The sequence below is a fragment of the Eulemur rufifrons genome, chromosome 3 (genome assembly GCF_041146395.1).
Source record: "Eulemur rufifrons isolate Redbay chromosome 3, OSU_ERuf_1, whole genome shotgun sequence".
NCBI lineage: Eukaryota > Metazoa > Chordata > Mammalia > Primates > Lemuridae > Eulemur > Eulemur rufifrons.
Genome location: NC_090985.1, coordinates 64,352,107 through 64,371,898, shown reverse-complemented (window position 1 = coordinate 64,371,898; position 19,792 = coordinate 64,352,107). Strand labels below are relative to the sequence as shown.

At 38.7% G+C, this 19,792-nt stretch overlaps 1 protein-coding gene across 1 annotated transcript in view; it reads left to right on the top strand.

Moving 5' to 3' along the window:
- Positions 1–9,140: 9,140 nt before the first annotated feature.
- The window catches only part of DPY19L4 (dpy-19 like 4), a 54,626-nt gene continuing 43,974 nt past the window's right edge, over positions 9,141–19,792 (top strand). The window contains exons 1-3 of the mRNA XM_069465483.1: positions 9,141–9,232; positions 13,123–13,233; positions 19,006–19,130. Coding sequence (XP_069321584.1) covers positions 9,217–9,232; positions 13,123–13,233; positions 19,006–19,130 — 252 coding nt within the window. The 5' untranslated portion in view covers positions 9,141–9,216. The remainder of the gene's footprint in view (positions 9,233–13,122; positions 13,234–19,005; positions 19,131–19,792) is intronic.

Here is a 19,792-nt window from a genome sequence, read left to right as displayed (position 1 = left end):
ACTCTTGTAGTATTTTCTTTTTTCTTTTTTTTGAGACAGAGACTCGCTTTGTTGCCAGGGCTAGAGTGAGTGCCGTGGCATCAGCCTAGCTCACAGCAACCTCAAACTCCTGAGCTCAGGAGATCCTCCTGCCTCACCCTCCCAAGTAGCTGGGACTACAAGCATGCACCACCATGCCCAGCTAATTTTTTTCTATATATATTTTTAGCTATCCGTATAATTTCTTTGTATTTTTTTAGTAGGGACGGGTCTCATTCTTGCTCAGGCTGGTCTGAAACTCTTGAGCTCAAGCAATCCACCCGCCTCGGCCTCCCAGAGTGCTAGGATTACAGGCGTGAGCCACAGCGCCCAGCCATAGTTTTGCTATTAATACATTTTTGTTGCCTCCTACTTTGTATTTAGTGAGTTCTTGAAGGCCAGGAGCCAACGGTGTGGGCCTAGGTGAAAAGAGTTCGAATCAAACTGTTTGACTTGCCCCTATCTCAGACCTAAATTAAAGGGCAAATGTCTGTTATCATTCCACTCTATCCCTTTATGTGGAAAGTGGAGGGATATTTTGGGCCACATTCCAAACTGGTAATCATAACCTCAAAAGAGTATAAGCTACAACAACAGAACTACTGTGAACATGTGTGCTCAACAATAATAAACATTTTATTATTTAAATGAATCTTCAGAACCTTTTAAAGTAGGTACTAGTATTGTTTTATATATTAGGGAATTAAAGCTTAATAAAACCTGCTCAAGGTTGCAAAGAAAAAAAGAAAAGGATCTGGAAGACAAAGTAAGAATTGAAGAGTGGCTGATGGGGTTAGTACTCTCATAGTTGCTCCATCTGCTCTGGCTGTTTTCCTAGCATTGCATGAATATGGCTCATTGTTTACGGCATCACAGAGTAGGGCTTCCTAGTGTTCTTGGGTCTGCCCTTTTACTTTATTGCCATCTTGCCATTAATTCGGCAGCTGCTGTATGTTGTTGCTATACTAAAAGTGAATGTTGATTAGTGGGTAACAAATCTAGTTTCACAGTTGAATTTGAGCTAGTGTTTTATAACTGAGACCTGATACTTAGAAGAGTCAAACACTAGAAACACATCTTAAACAATCAATGTAAAATACTCACCTTGTTCTGGTTCTCAGCTTGGTTTATGATTCGTCCTTCCCTGCATGATTGGGATTTCTCACGGTTCTATCCTCAGCATCTTCATCTATTCATTCTCTCTGGGCAAATTCATTTATTTTCACACTTTTGTGTGGAGCTGGAGATTCCATACCCAGCATCTTAATGGACGTTTTCATTTGGATGTCTCCCAGACATTTCAAACTCAATATGCTTAAAATAGAACATATTTTCTCATGTCCAAAAGCCTGATGCTCCTTGTGTTCCTTTTACTTCAGTAACCAGCACAGTGTTTCTCTGGGTGTTAAAGTTAAGGAAGTCACTCTTAACTTCCTCTCCCTCACCGTCCTACCTACCAGTATCTTGCCTATTTTTTGCCTCAATATTGGACTCCAAGCATCAAATTTTGCTCTCCTCTATTGCCAGAATGATTTTTTTTTTTTTTACAAATAATCTTTTAAATTAAAAACATAGATCTTTCTGATTATGTGTTCTTAAAACTTTTTAATAGCTTCCCATCTGCTACAGGGAAAAAATGCACACATGTCTGATCTGCATGCTATGGTATGAGCTGACTCCTGCCTAGTGCCTCTGTAGCTTTTCTGTGTGGCATTTCCTCCCTCATGCCCCTATACTCTTGTATCTTTTCCATTTCTTTGCAGGAGTGATATGCTTTAGGTTGTTTCCTCTGCCTGAAATACCTTTATTCTGCTTTTTTTTTTTCTTTAATTTTATTCTGCTTTCCCTCTCTCCACCAACTCTTACTCAGAGATCTGATCTTTCTTGCTCCCTGGACTTGCAGGGAGATCTCCCTGTAAGCGGCGCCCCATATTGTTAATGGAAGTGTGTTTTTTGTTCCCCACTGTAACCTTTGTGACCAGTCAGTGCTTGAGATATATACAATAAATATCTGTTGAACAAATAAATTTATGTTTATTCCTGCAGGTGAAAACTACTGTGATTCTATAAAGTTTTAAGAATTTTTACAAATTGTTTCTTTAGCATTGTTTTGTCAATTTTTAAAATGTTAATATTAATCCAGGTATTAATGGTATGCTTTTCACATTACAGTATAAATTCAAGGAGTCACTTTTTACAGTGAAGTAGACATCCCAAAGACAGTTTGGTGTTCGTCTGCCATCTACTGGATACATAGTGCTACTGACTTTTCAGGACCCTATTCTCGGCCTAAGAATGCTCATCCAGGATTCTAATAGGATTTAAAACTTTTATTCTTTCTTTCTCTTCCTCCTTCCCTCCCTCCCTCCTTTCTTCCTCCCTCCCTCCCTCCCTTTCCTTCTTTCCTTCCCAGGGCCTTGCTCTGTCATGCAGACCGCAGTCCAGAGGCATCATCGTAGCTCACTGCAGCCTCCAACTCCTGGGCTCAAACAATCCTCCTGCCTCAGCTCCCCTAGTAGCTGGAACTACAGGTGCACATCACCAGGCTGGGCTAATTTGTCATTTTTAATTTTTTTTTTGAGACAGAGTCTCGCTCTGTTGCCTGGGCTAGAGTGCTGTAGCGTCCTCCTAGCTCACAGCAACCTCAAACTCCTGGGCTCAAGCAATCCTTCTGCCTCAGCATCCCGAGTAGCTGGGCCTACAGGCATGCGCCACCATGCCCGGCTAATTTTTTTTTCTATATATTTTTAGTTGGCCAGATAATTTCTTTCTATTTTTAGTAGAGACGGGGTTTCGCTCTTACTCAGGCTGGTCTCGAACTCCTGACCTCAAGCAATCCTCCTGCCTCGGCCTCCCAAGTGCTAGGATTACAGGCGTAAGCCACCGCTCCCAGCCTTTATTGTATTTTAAAGAAGAAAAATGTTACGGCAGTTTCCTTGTTACAGATAAATTGTAATAGCGATGTCATTATTTTGGTGGAAAACATTTTTTTCCCCAAAATCATTGTGCTCTTTTGGTTTTTTTTTTTTTTTTTTTTTTTTTTTTTTGGAGACAGAGTCTCACTATGTTGCCCAGGCTAGAGTGAGTGCCGTGGCATCAGCCTAGCTCACAGCAACCTCAAACTCCTGAGCTCAAGCAATCCTCCTGTCTCAGCCTCCCGAGTAGCTGGGACTACAGGCATGTGCCACCATGCCCGGCTAATTTTTTTTTTTCTATATATATTTTTAGCTGTCCATATAATTTCTTTCTATTTTTAGTAGAGATGGGGTCTCGCTCTTGCTCAGGCTGGTCTCGAACTCCTGAGCTCAAACGATCCGCCCACCTCGGCCTCCCAGAGTGCTAGGATTACAGGCGTGAGCCACCGCGCCCGGCCTCTTTTGGTTTTAAGATACCTACAGTTTGGAATTTCATTAATTTTTATTTTTTTTTTATTTTATTTTATTTTTTTTTGAGACAGAATCTCACTTTGTTGCCCTGGCTAGAGTGAGTGCCGTGGCGTCAGTCTAGCTCACAGCAACCTCACACTTCTGGGCTTAAGCGATCCTACTGCCTCAGCCTCCCGAGTAGCTGGGACTACAGGCATGCACCACCATGCCCGGCTAACTTTTTTTTGTATATATATATATTTTAGTTGTCCATATAATTTCTTTCTATTTTTAGTAGAGACGGGGTCTCGCTCTTGCTCAGGCTGGTCTCGAACTCCTGACCTTGAGCGATCTACCCGCCTCGGCCTCCCAGAGTGCTAGGATTACAGGCGTGAGCCACCGCGCCCGGCCGGAATTTCATTAGTTTTTAATACGTCAGGTCTGGACATGCCTGGTAAATGATATGCAGTGGCTGTCTGACTGAACAGTACTTCAGGGGCAGCTCCAGGACTTCACCGAGTCCATCCAGGTCTGGCCTAAGCCCTTTTAGGGTGGAAAGATAGCAGAAACACTTTCATCTGTCAGGGCTTTAGGAAGGCAGATTTTTTTTTTTTTTTTTTTTTTGAGACAAAGTCTTGCTCTGTTGCCTGGGATAGAGTGCCGTGGCGTCAGGCTCACAGCAACCTCAAACTCCGGGGCTGAAGCAATCCTTCTGCCTCAGCCTCCCAAGTAGCTGGGACTACAGGCATGTGCCACCATGCCCAGCTAATTTTTTTTCTCTATATATTTTTTAGTTGTCCAGATAGATTTCTTTCTATTTTTAGTAGAGAGACGGGGTCTCACTCTTGCTCAGAGGGCTGATCTCGAACTCCTGACCTTGAGCGATCCTCCTGCCTCGGCCTCCCAGAGAGCTAGGATTACAGGCGTGAGCCACCACGTCCGGCTAGGAAGGCAGATATTTTTATGAATTTATTGAATAGACGTACTCAGAGTCCACCTACCATCTAATTGCCTTCCCTCTATCAAAATAAGAAAGAATTTAATTTGCCAGAATTTAATGTGTCAAGAAGGCCAAGAAGGCCTCAGAACAATCGATACTAAGTGTCTTCTAATGGGCAGTCTCAATCCCTATAAATAGGGTCATCTGAGTTAGCAAAAACAAAAAACTAAACCAAAACAGAAAACAGGATACTTAATGAGAATTTCAAATAAGCAATTTTTAGTATAAGTATGTCCCAAATATTGCATGGGACATGTTTATATGTTCTGAATTATGTCCGGCACCTCTAATATAATTCAATTCAATTCCATTTTACAAATATTTAAAGGGTTTACTTTATGAAAGAAGAAAGAAACGAGTCTTGGTACAAAGTCAGCCATCTATGTTTACTAAACTAGAAGATTTGCCTCAGAAAATCTTGATAATAGGCCACTTAGTTTCAATAACGCTTTGCTTTATGAGTATTTTTGCCAATTTGGTAAAAAAAAATCTCTTCATAGAATGTTTGTTTGGTTTTTTTTTGTTTTTGTTTTTGTTTTTTTTTCAAGACAAGAGTCTTGCTCCATCAATCCTGGTAGAGTACAGTGGCATCATCATAGCTCACTGCAACCTCAAACTCCTGGGTTCAGGCAATCCTCCTGCCTCAGCCTCCTGAGTAGCTGGGACTACAGGTGCACACCACCATGCCTGGCTAATTTTTTCTATTTTTGGTAGAGATGCTCAGGCCGGTCTCGAACTCTTGAAATAGAGTAGTTTTAACTCTAGGAAAAATCGTATTTTAGAAAATGTCCTAAGATGTTTAATATATCCAGCTCAAAAATGCTTAAATAGAATACATTTTTAATGTATTCCATTTGGAAGGCCTGCCTGAGAAATAACTGCAAGAACTGACAATAGATCCTCTTCTTCTTTTTAGAAAAGGTAAAAGAAAAGCCCAATTACCCAAAGTCACAATTAGAACTAGTAACAAGTTGAAACAAAACAGTTTCAATTCAAGGAATAGTACTCATGGATAGTGCAAAATATATAACTTGTCATGTTGTCCTGCTAAACCACATTCAAGCTAATAATTATTACTATCAACAACTTATAAATCAATTCTTAAAATATTTTTCTACAATATGTTTTCAGGCCGGGCGCGGTGGCTCACGCCTGTAATCCCAGCACTCTGGGAGGCCGAGGTGGGCGGATCGTTTGAGCTCAGGAGTTCGAGACCAGCCTGAGCAAGAGCGAGACCCCATCTCTACTAAAAATAGAAAGAAATTATATGGACAGCTAAAAATATATATAGAAAAAATTAGCCGGGCATGGTGGTGCATGCCTGTAGTCCCAGCTACTCGGGAGGCTGAGACAGGAGGATCTCTTGAGCTCAGGAGTTTGAGGTTGCTGTGAGCTAGGCTGACGCCACGGCACTCACTCTAGCCTGGGCAACAGAGTGAGACTCTGTCTCAAAAAAAAAAAAAAAAAAAAAAACAATATGTTTTCAAAGAGTTTAAACCAACCAGAATATGGCAGTAAAGACAAACTGATCATATTTGGTTCAGACTTCACAAGGAAGGCAGTGTTTGAGGGGAATATAATGTTGTTGTTAATCTATAGATAAGATTTTATTGCATAATAAAGATGGGACAAAATTCCATATCTTTAATAGAAGAAAAGCTGAACTGACATGAGGATTTCACACTTATGTTTTGTTAATACTATAATAATATTGAGGTGAAGCATTTATCAGAAGAATGTTTTTGAAATAGACTTTGCATATATTTCTTTGGTTTCAAGTAGGTAAGTCCTCAAAAGCTGTTATGTTATATTTTTCTCATATCTTGGCTGTACATTGTCCTTGGCACATGGAACACACAGGATTAACTTTAAGATAGAAACCTCAGAAGTTATCTTTAACTCATCATTTATCACATCCAATATGTCATCAGGCACTGTAGATTTTATTTCCAGCATCTTTTGAATACATTCTCTTTGAACATTTTATTTCCATTTCCTTATTCCAGGCCTGTATTTTCTGGCCCAGTTTACTATAAAGCCTCCTAATCTACATATTCTAACGACTTCTTAAAACAAAGACTATTTCACATTACTCCCTTAAAATATCCATTGCATACAGATGGGGTCCCAAACTTATAGAGGTGGTAGAAAATCATATTGCTCTTGGAGAGTAGATTATAAATAAAAGACCAGTTTGAGGAATTGTGGAGTGTTTAGGACTGATCAAGGTGAGGCAAAGGGAAATGAAATTATCCTTCAAATTTTGGATGGGAAACTGCAGCCCATTGTTTTGCTGTGGTAAAATAGTCAGGATTCAGGTTATCACCTGAAATTGCCTTAGGACCATGTGTTCACTAGTCACGTGCATTACCATCTGGAAACAGCTGGCCTTATGGAATGACCTAATGGAAACTCGGCTATAATGCCTGTTGCAAGGCAACATCCTGAGCAATTAGGGTTCTTTTTGGATGAAGTATGTATTTTGAGTAAAAAAAAGGGCGTATTTCTCTCACAGCAAGATTATACCTGTTTGAGAATAAGATGCCCCACTCTCATCCTTTTTAGGATTCAAGGGAAGAATGTTTCTACTGGGGAACACAACCACTAGTCTACTGATTTCTATCTAATGATTGAATAATTATCTCTATCTTCTTTCATATTTCCATTTCTCATTTTTTATTATTTATTTATTTTTTGAGACAGAATCTTGTTCTGTCACCCAGGCTAGAGTGCAGCTGTGTCATCATAGCTCACTGCAACCTCAAACTCCTGTGCTCAAGTGATCCTCCTGTCTCAGCCTCCTGTGTAGCTGGTATTATTGGCATGCACCACCATGACCAGCTAATTTTTCAATATTTTGTAAAGGCTGAGTCTTGCTATGTTGTCCAGGCTGGTCTCGAACTCTTGGGCTCAAGCAATCTTTCCACCTATGCCTCCTAAGTAGCTGGGACATTTCTCATTTTAAGAAGCTATTTTTTATATCATTTTTCTTTCCCCCACTACGGTATAGGGCAGGCAAATATACAATTAAGTCCATTAGTCATCTTGAGCTGATCATGAAAGAAGTGTAGGTATCACCTTAAGACCCTAGACTTGGAAAACAGCCAAACTCAATGGCTACTGTATTGGTGTCCCATGAGGTGTGGCTCTTTTAGCCAGCTGATTTGATAAGAAGGACACTTGAGTATCTGTTGCCCATGTCCATGGGCCCTGACATATCCTGTGGTTTTCAAGGTCTCATACATTCTGTTCCCTTTCTTCTTTGACCCCAGGCCTGTTCTGGTGCATTCTTTCTAACTCCTTATGTAGTGTTGTTTGAAGGCAAAAGACATTCACAGTAAACCAAAACATAAAAGAGTTCCTGGAATTGTTTTTGCGCAGCACTGCAGAATGATGGCTTCTGAACTGATATTCTGTAAAAGAAAAAAAAAAAAGGTTTCTCTTCAAATATCCTAATTTAAAGGTGCTATTAGGTGAATCTTGCTGCCTGCTAATAAGGGGATATCCATAATTACCTCATAACGTCAAGTTCTTATGCTTGGTTCTCCTGCTGTAAAATCTGTCAGTTCCTGCTGGGCACGGCGGCTCACGCCTGTCATCCTAGCACTCTGGGAGGCTGAGTGAGGTGGGAGGATCGTTTGAGCTCAGGGGTTCGAGACCAGCCTGAGCAAGAGCGAGACCCCATTTCTACTGAAAAAATAGAAAGAAATTAGCTGGACAGCTAAAAATACATAGAACAATTTAGCGGGGCATGGTGGTGCATGCCTGTAGTCCCCAGCTACTTGGGAGGCTGAGGCAGTACGATCGCTTAAACCCAGGAGTTTGAGGTTGCTGTGAGCTAGGCTGACGCCATGGCACTCTAGCCTGGGCAACAGAGTGAGACTCTGTCTCAGGAAAAAAAAAAGAGAGAGAAAATCTGTCAGTTCCTAAAATTACTTCTGAGCACTGTTGGGGAAAAGGTTCTGGTATTTGTGGGAGTATGCTAGGTAATAATGAAAGTGAAGACATACACAGTTTTAACAAATTAAACCTATATTCTATTGCTGTTTGCTGTGGAATATCTAATTGCACCCCACCCCAATACCATAGTATTTTGGGTTTTTCTCCAGAATATCATGAAATGCAATGTATTTGTTTAATCAGTTTTGCTGATCAAAAACATTAAGTTACAAGCACAAGCCTCTTTCTTGCAATGGTCAAATGGCCTACTAAACCAAAGCGCCAACCCAGAACATTTTGCTGCACTTTGAAATTCCAGTGAGAATGCAGGCACTGATAGCAGTTGGGAGCACCGGGTTACAGTTCTGGCTCTGACTAGCCTTGCGACTTCTACCGCGTTGGACCTCAGTTTCCCCTTTTCGAAAATGGGGCGAGGATAGGGGCTGGCTGGATCTGGAGGGTGTATCTAATGATTGTCTCTGGCTCGCTAAGTCGAATCACAAAAGTTGTGGAAAGCATGCTCAGCTCCCCACTTTTTTGGAAGGGAAGGGCGAAGGGAAAGGCCGCAGCGGGAAGCGGAACCCTCCAGCCTCGCTTTCCAGGTGAGGAAGCGGCCAGCACCGGCTGCCAGGGTAGGGGCCCCTGGCGTGCAGTCTCCTTCCTGCCGGCGCGGGCCCAGGCGCTCCAGCGAAACGCTCCGGCCGTTCTCTGCTCCCGGCACTCTGGTTCCCTGGCCGCCTGGGGGGATGCGGTTGGCAGCGACACCGGAGGGGGGCGGGTCAGGAAGTGGGGGCGCGGCGGCCGGGAGCGGGCCCGGGGCTGCCCAGGGGTTGGGCGACGGGAGACTCCGGGCCGCTCGGGAGCCGCAGGGGCGCCCCGGCCTCCGCAGAGACGATGGCAGTGGAAGAAGGTGACGGTCCCAGCGTCCAGCGCGCCAACTGCCGCCCGTGGTCTGGGGAAAGAGGCGGGGGCGCGAGGGCCCGGAGGCCCGGGCTCGGGTGGCGGGTTGCTGCGGTCGCGTGGGGAGGGCGTGAAGGAGCGGGGCGGCGGGGAGAGGTTTGCGGAGAAATTCAGCAGGAGCGGAGTGAATGGCCCGAAGTTTTGTCGGCCGAATTGGGAAGCAAAGGTGGTGCTTAAAGTTGGGAATCGGTAGCAAGAGTGAAAGCTTGTGGGGAGTGGTTGAGAAGGAGGGTTGTGAGCAGGTCATTAATGAAGTGGGGGACGTGGTTTGCTTTAGAAGATGTAGGTTTAGGTGCTGAGTGCGTATTTGAATGTGATGGTTGTTCAACCAAATGCGTCTCATTCTGCGTGCGCTCTTTGAAGGCCTGTGGATACTGACGAACACAAAGTCGCAGGCTGAGAGGGGACGCTCGCCACACGCATAAATAGAGGCGGGGACTTGGGGTAAACACGGTAAGGTGAATTGGGAGGGGTTGAGGACGCAGAAACTGAGGAAGGCCAAATTCATTTATGGTTTAGGCGGAAAATGGCAAAGGGCAGGGGCAGGTAAGTAGTTTTGGGGGATGATGAGGCCAAGAGGGCTTGGTGAAAGTGGGTGGCCTGGAGAAAGGTTTCCATGCCTCCTTAGAGTGAATGCCAGGAAAATCCAATTTTTGAGCAATAATTATAGAAAATGATAGGCGTGAGAGAAAAATGGGAAGTTGGAAGAAACTTATCAGCTCGTGATAGATACTATAAGGAATACTTATGGCATAATAACTTCATGATACCTCTACTAGTTTCAGGAACAATATATGGTGAGTCACTTGACCCAGCAGTTAGATTTTGTATTCTGGTGGAAAACACAATTTTTACGTTATGAGTGGAGTTGTAAATGTGATAGTAAGTTGATCTAATTTAGATTTAATCCTTTTTGAACCAAGAGTGCAAGGAAAGAGTTTGTAAAATTCAGTAGAAATTAATTTTTAAAAATATTAAGTGTAAGAAGTATTTACTGCTCTGTGACTTGCTGCCCTTGTCCCTATGCTCATGCTTGGTTCATATTTGCCTCCTCCACGTGAGTTTTCAGAGTGTTGAAACTGATCTAAATTTAAGACACTGTAACTAAAAACAGCTTCAAAATCCAAGCTATTTGTAATTGGTAAGGAGAATGTAATTCCATTTGTTTCCTTGGTTCTATCTGTTGTTACACAGATTGTAATCTGAAACATTTCTTGATATATTTCCCTTTTCTGACTAATTGCAAATCTATAGGGGTAGGTTGATGGGCTAGCTTGGATGTTCCTATGGGCACGTTCATGCTTAATTCAAGTATAAAAAAGTTAACACTGCAATACTGGAAGTCTTTAATATACATCATGCAAAATGAAAAATTATTTTAGTTTATATTTACTCCTAATTAAATAGATATGTGGAACCAATTAAAAAGACTATACCATTTTATAAAATTTACTTATTTGATGTAAAATGATAAATGATTTTTGGTTGTAGAATTACAGGTAATTCAAAAGTAATTAAATACATCTTATATGGAACAATTAATGGGTTGCAGCTTTATTAAAATATAGTTTTGACAAATTTTTAATTCCATAAATATTTGGGTGATGAGATATAACAGTCAACGATGAATGAGTAATTAAATTCATTTATTATAATGCTAGCAGTGATAATATTTATGGTAAACATGTCTATGTGCTAGGCATTATTCTGAGTGCTTTATGTTTATTTGGCACTCTGTACTTTTTTTTCAAAACACAAATTATCTTGTATTCACTGTATTAAAATTAAACTAAATAGGCCGGGTGCGGTGGCTCATGCCTGTAATCCTAGCAGTCTGGGAGGCTGAGGTGGGAGGATCACTTGAACTCGGGAGTTAAAGAGCAGTCTGAGTGAGAGCAAGACTCATCTCTACCATAAATAGAAAAATTAGCAGGGTGCCGGCATGCCCGTAGTCCCAGCTACTAGGGAGACTGAGGCGGGAGGATTGCTTGAGCCCAGGAGTTGGAGGTTGCAGTGAGGTATGCCACTGCTGCCTGGGGCAACAGAACAAGACTCTGTCTCAAAAAAAGAAAAAAAGACTAGTCTCTGTGTTTTACTTATATCCAGGTATTCTCTGTATCTCTTTTTGCTTACTATTCACATTCACTGGATCCTCTTCATTGTCCAGCTGTTTTTCTAAATAAATACTCTTTGGGAATCTGAACTTCCAAAACATGTCTTCCTTGATAACAATAGTCAGGGTGTTTATAGTTATGCTTCCTGAAAGAAATGTTGGAGCAAAGAAAGAAGTGACAAACTTGAGTAGAGCAGTATTAACATTTCATTTGGAAATTGTTCTGTACAGTCTGGATAGACATTTGCAAGCCTATTTGTAGCCCTGCTATTTTGTATGAAAATCACTGGACCCAAGTCTAAAATAGCAGGTTATTTTTGTGGGTATATTATAATCTTATTTAATTTGAGTTTTTCTTTACAATGCTATAAAGATAAAATAGTGAAAAGGAAACTTGAATTCTACCCAAGAACTTTCCTATCAGAACTAATAATCTAGTTTGGCCACTGCTTTGGCCTTTGATGTTTTTCCTCCTAGAGATATCTGGCTTTGTGTTTCAATTATGAAGTTACATGATTAATAGAAAGGAAATGAGGTAAAATTTGGATCTGATCAGTTTTGTTTCTTGGTGACAGGCAAAAAGTTAGTTTTAGGGACAAAGTTAAGGAGATTGGCTAAAATGAATACTGTATTTCTCAAGTTGTACTTTTTGCCCCTACAGTTTAATGCCACTAAAATTGATATGTCTTAAAATCAGTACATGCATTCAGTATGATAGTGTTTTTTTTTCCCGCTTGAAAACCTATTATTAAATAGTATCTTCAAATATATGGCATCACAGATCTAGAAAGTATAATGTTATTGATCCTTTATAGATTATTTATTTCTATGGTTCTTGATCATTGCTAATATAGATTCTTGAGAGATGACTGTTGAGATTTGTATACCTCATAAATTATTTGAAAATCTATGCAAATTTTTTGTGTAAATTATACTTTCATAAATAAAATTCATTTGTATATACAAAGAGAACACTTTTAAGTTCCTAAAAGTGATGTATTTAATAAAGAAAATTTCTTAAAAGGAAAATGATAGTTTTTTGTAAGAATGCCATTTATGTGAATATTCTGTTCCCAATTTATCTTAAATGTGTATTTTTAGACTCTGTCTAATGCAAAAGACCTATCTACCTGTCCTCTTGGTCACATACAGTATGTTTAGCTTTTTTGTGGGGGGGACAATCTCAGTCTGTTGCCCGGGCGAGTGCCGTGGCATCAGCCTAGCTCACAGCAATCTCAAAGTCCCGGGTTCAAGCTATCCTCCTGCCGCAGCCTCCCTAGTAGCTGGGACTACAGGCACACACCACCATGCCAGGCTAATTTTTTCTATTTTTAGTAGAGATAGGGTCTCACTCTTGCTCAGGCTGGTCTGGGACTCCTGACTTCGAGCAATCCTCCTGCCTCGGTCTCCCAGAGTGCTAGGATTACAGGCGTGAGCCGCCTCACCCAGCCAGTGTATTTGTTAACTATCTCAATAGATTTGTTAACTTGGTTTATCAATAAGACTCTCAAAAAGAGGTGGGGGGTGGAGCCTAAATTATCTTTTTTTTTTTTTTTTGTACAAAAGACAGGTTTTCAGGGGTACTAAAATAATTATGAAAATGTTATCTTTGATACTAATAGGTCTCACTGTGACTTTTGCTTTAGTATAATAAAAGTTAATCAGTTCGGGATGTAGACTAGAACAATTTTGTTCACACATTGCAATATTATCTCAAATGTTTTAAGGACCAACTGTAGAACTGCGCCAAAGAAAAAAGCCAAAGTCTTCAGAAAATAAGGAATCTGCCAAAGAAGAAAAAATCAATGACACTCCAATTCCTGAAAGAGCTCCAAAATGTAAGTGAGATAGATTTGGAGTTTTTGTGATACTACAAAAAAAGTTATGATAGAAAATATATTTTATGTTAATATCTTAATGTATAAACACATTTTGAGATTAAATATATGGTTGACTTTTATTAGGTTTTGCTGTAGAACAACCTCAAAATCTCACTGGCATGTGGCAAACATTTATTTCTGATTAATATTACATGTTGTGGTTTCAGGTTGGCTGTAGTGTCCTGTGTTAAGAAGGAACAGCCCCTATTTGGGACATACATTTTTTGTGACAGAGGGAAGGAGCAGAACAGAGAGAATCATGCAATGCTGCTTAAAGTTTCTGCTTACCTGGAACACTCTCACTTGGCCTTAACATTCTGTTGGCCCTAGCAAGTCATATTATCACTTCAGGCAATTCGATAGAGAAATATACTCTGACATAGGGAAGTGTTACAGGCTATGTGGTAGGGGCAAGAATCTATAATCTTTTTATAGGGAAGTAGAAAATAGTCACAACATGAGTCTTGAACCCAAGGTCTTCTTATCTACCTCAGGGTCAGCTATGACTCATCCTGATCCAGAGACCTATGAACTAAAAGACAAGTTATCTGTTTTGTGTCAGGGGTTCCCAAGACCATCCCCATGTGTGGTGATTACCTAGAAGGATTCACAGGTCTCAGAATATAGTTGTACTTACTATGATTTATTATAATGAAGAATATGAAACAAAATTAGCAAAGGGAGAAGGCCCATGGGGTGAAATCCATAAGAAGCAAAGGACAAGCTTCCAAAATTCCACTCCCAATGGAGTAACACAGGATGTGCTTGCTTCCTTCAAGATCAAATTGTGACGTTTATAAAGCTTTGTCTACTAGGGAAGCTCATTAGTGACTCTGTGCTCAGGGTCTTTATTGTTGGTTGGTCATGTAGGTAGCCTCTGCCTACCATGTGCCAAAATTCTTGACTCGCAGAAGGAAAGCATAAACCACATTGTTTGTACAAACAGGGTAGGCACAGTCCCAGATGCCAGCCAAGAGCCTACATTGCAAGTAGGCCTTTCTTAGGAAAGCAGTCTCAGGTCTGCTATATTAACTCCTTTCTGCACATGCCACATCTTTTGATATACATTGTTGGACAAGAACAGGGTAACCAGAATAAATGCATCTATTCAGAAATGAAGAGTAGGAGACATACATCGGCCACTGGTCCATAGCAATTCTGAAATCCTACTAGGCAATATGTCTTCTTACTCTTGGGTAGGAAATCTTTTTTTGTCTTTTTCAATCAATAGAAGTTAAAATCAAGAAATACTTGGAGTAACAAAGGTGGGTTAAGATGAGTCCTCAGGGCAAAGACCAAATCAAGGACATGGTGGTTGTAGAATTTGTTAAAATGCATGAATGAATCATGGTAGTTCCTACTAAATACTTTTAGTTAGATACAGGACTTAGGAAAAAAAGAACTAAAGGTATCAATATTAGCCCACAAAAGTTTGATAAGCTCAACCTATGTGTAATTAAGCCTTTGAGAAGAAGGCATATCTAGAAAAAACTGCGGGCATAGGTATTGGAACATGGAGCTGACTGGAATCAAGTAGGTAAAAAGTCAACAAAATTTTTCTTTTCTTCGCAAAAATGAGTGATTTAATTTTTCTAAGTTGAGGTATAGTTAACATACAATTAAATGCACAAAATCTTAGGTGTTTAATTAAATGAATTTTGATACTTGAATGTAGCCAAAACAAAATATAGAACATTTCTATTATCCCAGAAAGTTTCATTGTATTCCTTTCCAGTTGATTTTCCCTACTGCCCCACCCTAAGGCAACCCAACCATATTTTATCAGTACTGAATAATTAATTCTGTGTGTTCTAGAACTTTAATACAAATGGAATCATACAAACATATATGCCTCGGTGTCTGGATTCTTTCACTCACCTCAGTATATTATCCTTTAAAAATATGATCATTTTGAGATTTATCCATATTGTGTATATCAATAGTTCATTCCTTTTTATTGCTGAGTAGTATTTCACCATTGAGTATACAGTCATGGGTTGCTTAACGACAGGGATACATTCTGAGAAATGCATCATTAGGTGATTTCATCATTGTGAGAACATAGAGTGAACGTACACAAACCTAGATGGTATAGCCTACCACACACCTAGGCTATATAGAATAGCCTATTGCTCTTAGGCTACAAATTTGTATAGCATGTACTCTACTGAATACTGTAGGCAATTATATTTGTGTATCTAAACATAACTAAATATTGCAAAGCTACATTAAAAATATGGTATCATAATTTAGGGGACCACCGTTGTATATGTGGCCAGTCATTGACTGAAACATTATGTGGCACATGACTGTACCATAATTGTTTATCCCTTCTTCTCTTGTTGGGCATTTGGGTTGTTTTCAGTATTTAGTTATGAGTAAGGCTGCTGTGCACATCCTTATACAAGTCTCTTTGGACATATGTTTTCATTTCTCTTAGGTAAATGCCTAGGAGAAGAATTACTGGTTAAGCTGTTGAGGGAGTGTTCTGTCGAAAGAACTTCCTGCCTAGATTCAAAAGGACTCAACTCTTCAGGTTTTAAAAAATAGCATATAAGCCTCTATCCTATGGTCTGAGTAAGCTATTTTTAGGTTCTCTTTTGAGAAGGAGTGAGTGTGCTTTACTTTTAGGAAGGAAGTGAATGTTTATGACTAAGGTGGCATAGCATGGTAGACTGTTTTATTGTTTCCAAACGTTTGCTCCTTTCCCTTAAAAGTGGATTATACATCTCTTTCCATTGCCCTGTCATTTGGACTGCCTCTCTGAGGCGGAGTACCCATCCCTATCTCATCCTAAGGCTTATGATGTGATTTGCCTGGGCCAATGGAATGTAAGCGGAAGTAATAGTGTGCTAGTTCTGAGCAGAGACTCTGCTTGGTTTCCAGCTCTTTTCTTCTGTCATGAGAATACTATGTCCCAAATAGGGACTGACCCCAGTCTGGAACTCAGAAGATACAAGAAAAGCCAGAGCTAATCTAAAGTCTAGCATTGGGTGGCAGCTTGGGACAGAGTCACTGCTGACCCACAACCCATAAGTAATATGAGAAATAAACCTTTGTTTTAAAAGCCAGTGATATTTTGGGGTCACTTTGTTATCACAGCAAAGCTGACTAGTAGAATGGCCATTTAAAAAATTTGGAAAATGTTAATATAAGAATGAAAATTAAATAATTTAGACATAAGCCCTACAATGTAGTATTCTCCCCCACTACAAAAATATATTTTCCAGGTGGAAAATGTGGAAAATAGGCCGGGCGCGGTGGCTCACACCTGTAATCCTAGCACTCTGGGAGGCTGAGGCGGGTGGATTGTTTGAGCTCAAGAGTTTGAGACCAGCCTGAATAAGAGCGAGACCCTGTCTCTACTAAAAATAGAAAGAAATTATATGGACAGCTAAAAATATATATAGAAAAAATTAGCCGGGCATGGTGGTACATGCCTGTAGTCCCAGCTACTCGGGAGGCTGAGGCAGTAGGATTGCTTGAGCCCAGGAGTTTGAGGTTGCTGTGAGCTAGGCTGACACCATGGCACTCTAGCCCGGGCAACAGAGTGAGACTCTGTCTCAAAAAAAAAAAAAAAGAAAATGTGGAAAATAGAGAAAAGAAGAATAAAAATAACATCCATAATTTCACTAGATATAACTATTAAAATTTTAGCATAAGTATTGCTTATCTTTTTTCCAGTATATTTATACTTTTTTTTCACTTTTTGTGAAATTGAATCCTGCATTTCTTTTCTTAATATGTCATTAGCTTTTTCCTGTGCATTAAATATTACGTAACTGTGTTCTGTATTATTGATAGTGACATATATGTAATCATTTTTTTTTTTTTTTGTGCTTGATTAGCATTTTACAAATGAAGGGACTGGTGCGTGTAGAAGTTAACTGATTAGGCTGGTTTATGACTGACAACTTAAGTAGAAGTCAAATCCTTTACTTTTCAATTTTCAAATTCAAATTCAAATTCTTATTTCTTAAGACAATTTCCAGGGCCAACAGCTCCTTATTTTCTTTAAAATATATATACTTATGTCAAACACTGAAAGCTTGATGTCTATTCCGTGTTTGACTTATTACAAAAGCAAAATATTTACCATTAAGGTAAGACATTCATATATACAAATAGGTTGAATATGCTTTTTATAAAATCTCCTGATAAGCAAGATTAATTTGCCATTGTCTAAGCTTTAATGAAAAAGAAAATAAGAAAGATACACATTTAGAAACTTTGAAGTGCTTTCCCCAAGCTGCCACCATAGATCAGTTTTTCTTATTAGTTTTTATAGTTCATATTGTCAACATTGCTTTAACTATCTCATAGATTTTTGCAGGTATGTGTGTGTTACACAATAATAATAGTTAATATTTTCTGAACTCTTACTGTGTACCGGGCACCATGCCAAATGCTTTATATGTGCCATTTGGAAACAGAAATTTTAAAACAATTGTATCATCCTGATGCTAATATTTGATTTATTTGGTAGTGTTTTCCAAACATTTAGAATATAATTCTTACTAATTTAGTGATATCTAATTATTCTATTTAATACTAGTTTGCATAGTAAACTATGTTGCTGTGCAAACTAATATTTACTAGTGTTTTAAAAATAGCAAAGATTTTTAGTTTACCTAAACTAAAGCTAACAGAAGTTGATTTTTACAAACCTGTCAATCATTCAGTAACAGAACACTGACTTGAGGCCCTTAGGCTTGTGCTTGTTATACTTAATGGCTGTAGCAGGACTAAATCATTCTGTGTGTACAAAATCCAAATGTGTTTGATGTTATTTCATCAAGAAGTAGTTTTATATATACATATATATATATACACATATATATACATATATAAATATAAATATATATGTATGTGTGTGTGTGTATATATATATATATATACCCGCACACATATACACATATATATAACAGTTGTATGTGTTCTTTTAAAACATAATTATCAAAACTTACTGAATTGTGCATTTTAAATGATTGTAGTTTATAGTATGTAAGTTATTCTTCAAAAAAGAATTCCTTGAAAAGAAAAAAAATCAATAGTAATTCTGAATGTAATTTTTTTTCTTTAGATAATTGGGTTGTACATTCCTTTTGGTTACTTTTTAAAATTAATAGACTAATTTTTTATCATAACCATTTTTAAGTGTTCAGTTGTATAGTGTTAAGTATATTCATGTTGTTTTAAAAAGATCTCAGAACTTTTTCATCTTGCAGAATATAGACTTTAATTTTAAAACAATTTTAGATTTATAGAAGAATTGAGCAGATAGTAGAATTCCCACATTATACCCTCCCACATGCAGTTTCCCTTATTAACATTTTACATTAGTGTGGTACACTTGTTACAATTAATGAACCAATATTAATATATTATTATTAACTACAGTTCATGTTATTTAGATTACCTTAGTTTTTATCTAATATCCTTTCTCTGTTCCAGCATTCCATCCAAGATACCGTATTGCATTATTATGTCTCCTCTTGGCTTTGACAGTTTATCAGGCTCTCCTTATTTAAAAGCCTTGACAGTTGTGAGGAGTACTGGTCAGGTATATTGTAGGGTATCCCTCTATTGGAATTTATCTGATATTTTTCTCATGATTAGACTGGGGTTCTGGGTTTTGAGAAGAAAGGTCATAGAGGTAGAATGCCATTTTTATCACATGGTATCAAGGGTGTCTATTACCTTTTGGTTACTTTTAATATCCTTTTTCAGATGTATTATTTCAACGCTTTGCAAAGATTCTCATTGGCTGTCTTGCAGCACTTACTAGTGGTATGATGTATGCTCTCTACTTATCAGCATACCATGAACGGAAATTCTGGTTTTCCAACAAGCAGGTAAGAAGAAAGAATTTTGAGTGTACGAAAGTTTTTCTAGGTAGCCAAAATACATGTGTAATAAGTATGACAAGTGCTGTCTTATTTAATGGTTGTTAGAAACAAAATGCTTTAGAAGCTCTTTTGAGAACATAGTCATGGTATCAACCTTAAAAAATTCAATAGTATATTTCATAGAATAGAAACTAGGAGGGTGCTCTCCTTCGTGCAATTAATTAATTATCAGGGACTTTTGATGGCAATGAAATGTTACGGAGTTTATTCAGCCTTTTAGTAGTTTTGGTAGTTCACATTTCAGAAACAGTCTGTGGAAATTTCAGCATTAAAATATTTTAATTTTTAGATCATATGATTAGAATGTTTGGGGAGGGTTGAAAGTGATTAAAAAGTATGACATAGTATTTTTTTATAATAAAACATTAATTTATTTAATGTGAAAGTACTTGCACATAACTATGGTAGAAACAATCAAGTAATCATATATTTTTACTGATATATAGAATCACCATGAATGCTATAGCTACAAATGCAAATTGATATAGGAATGTTGTGTTGAGTACTGAAATGCCATGAACTTGTGAACAATCCTTTGTGAAGTTCTGAACAGAGCTAACTGCAGTCTCCTCTCAAACAATATTTGCATCCCTAGAAAAATTTTATGA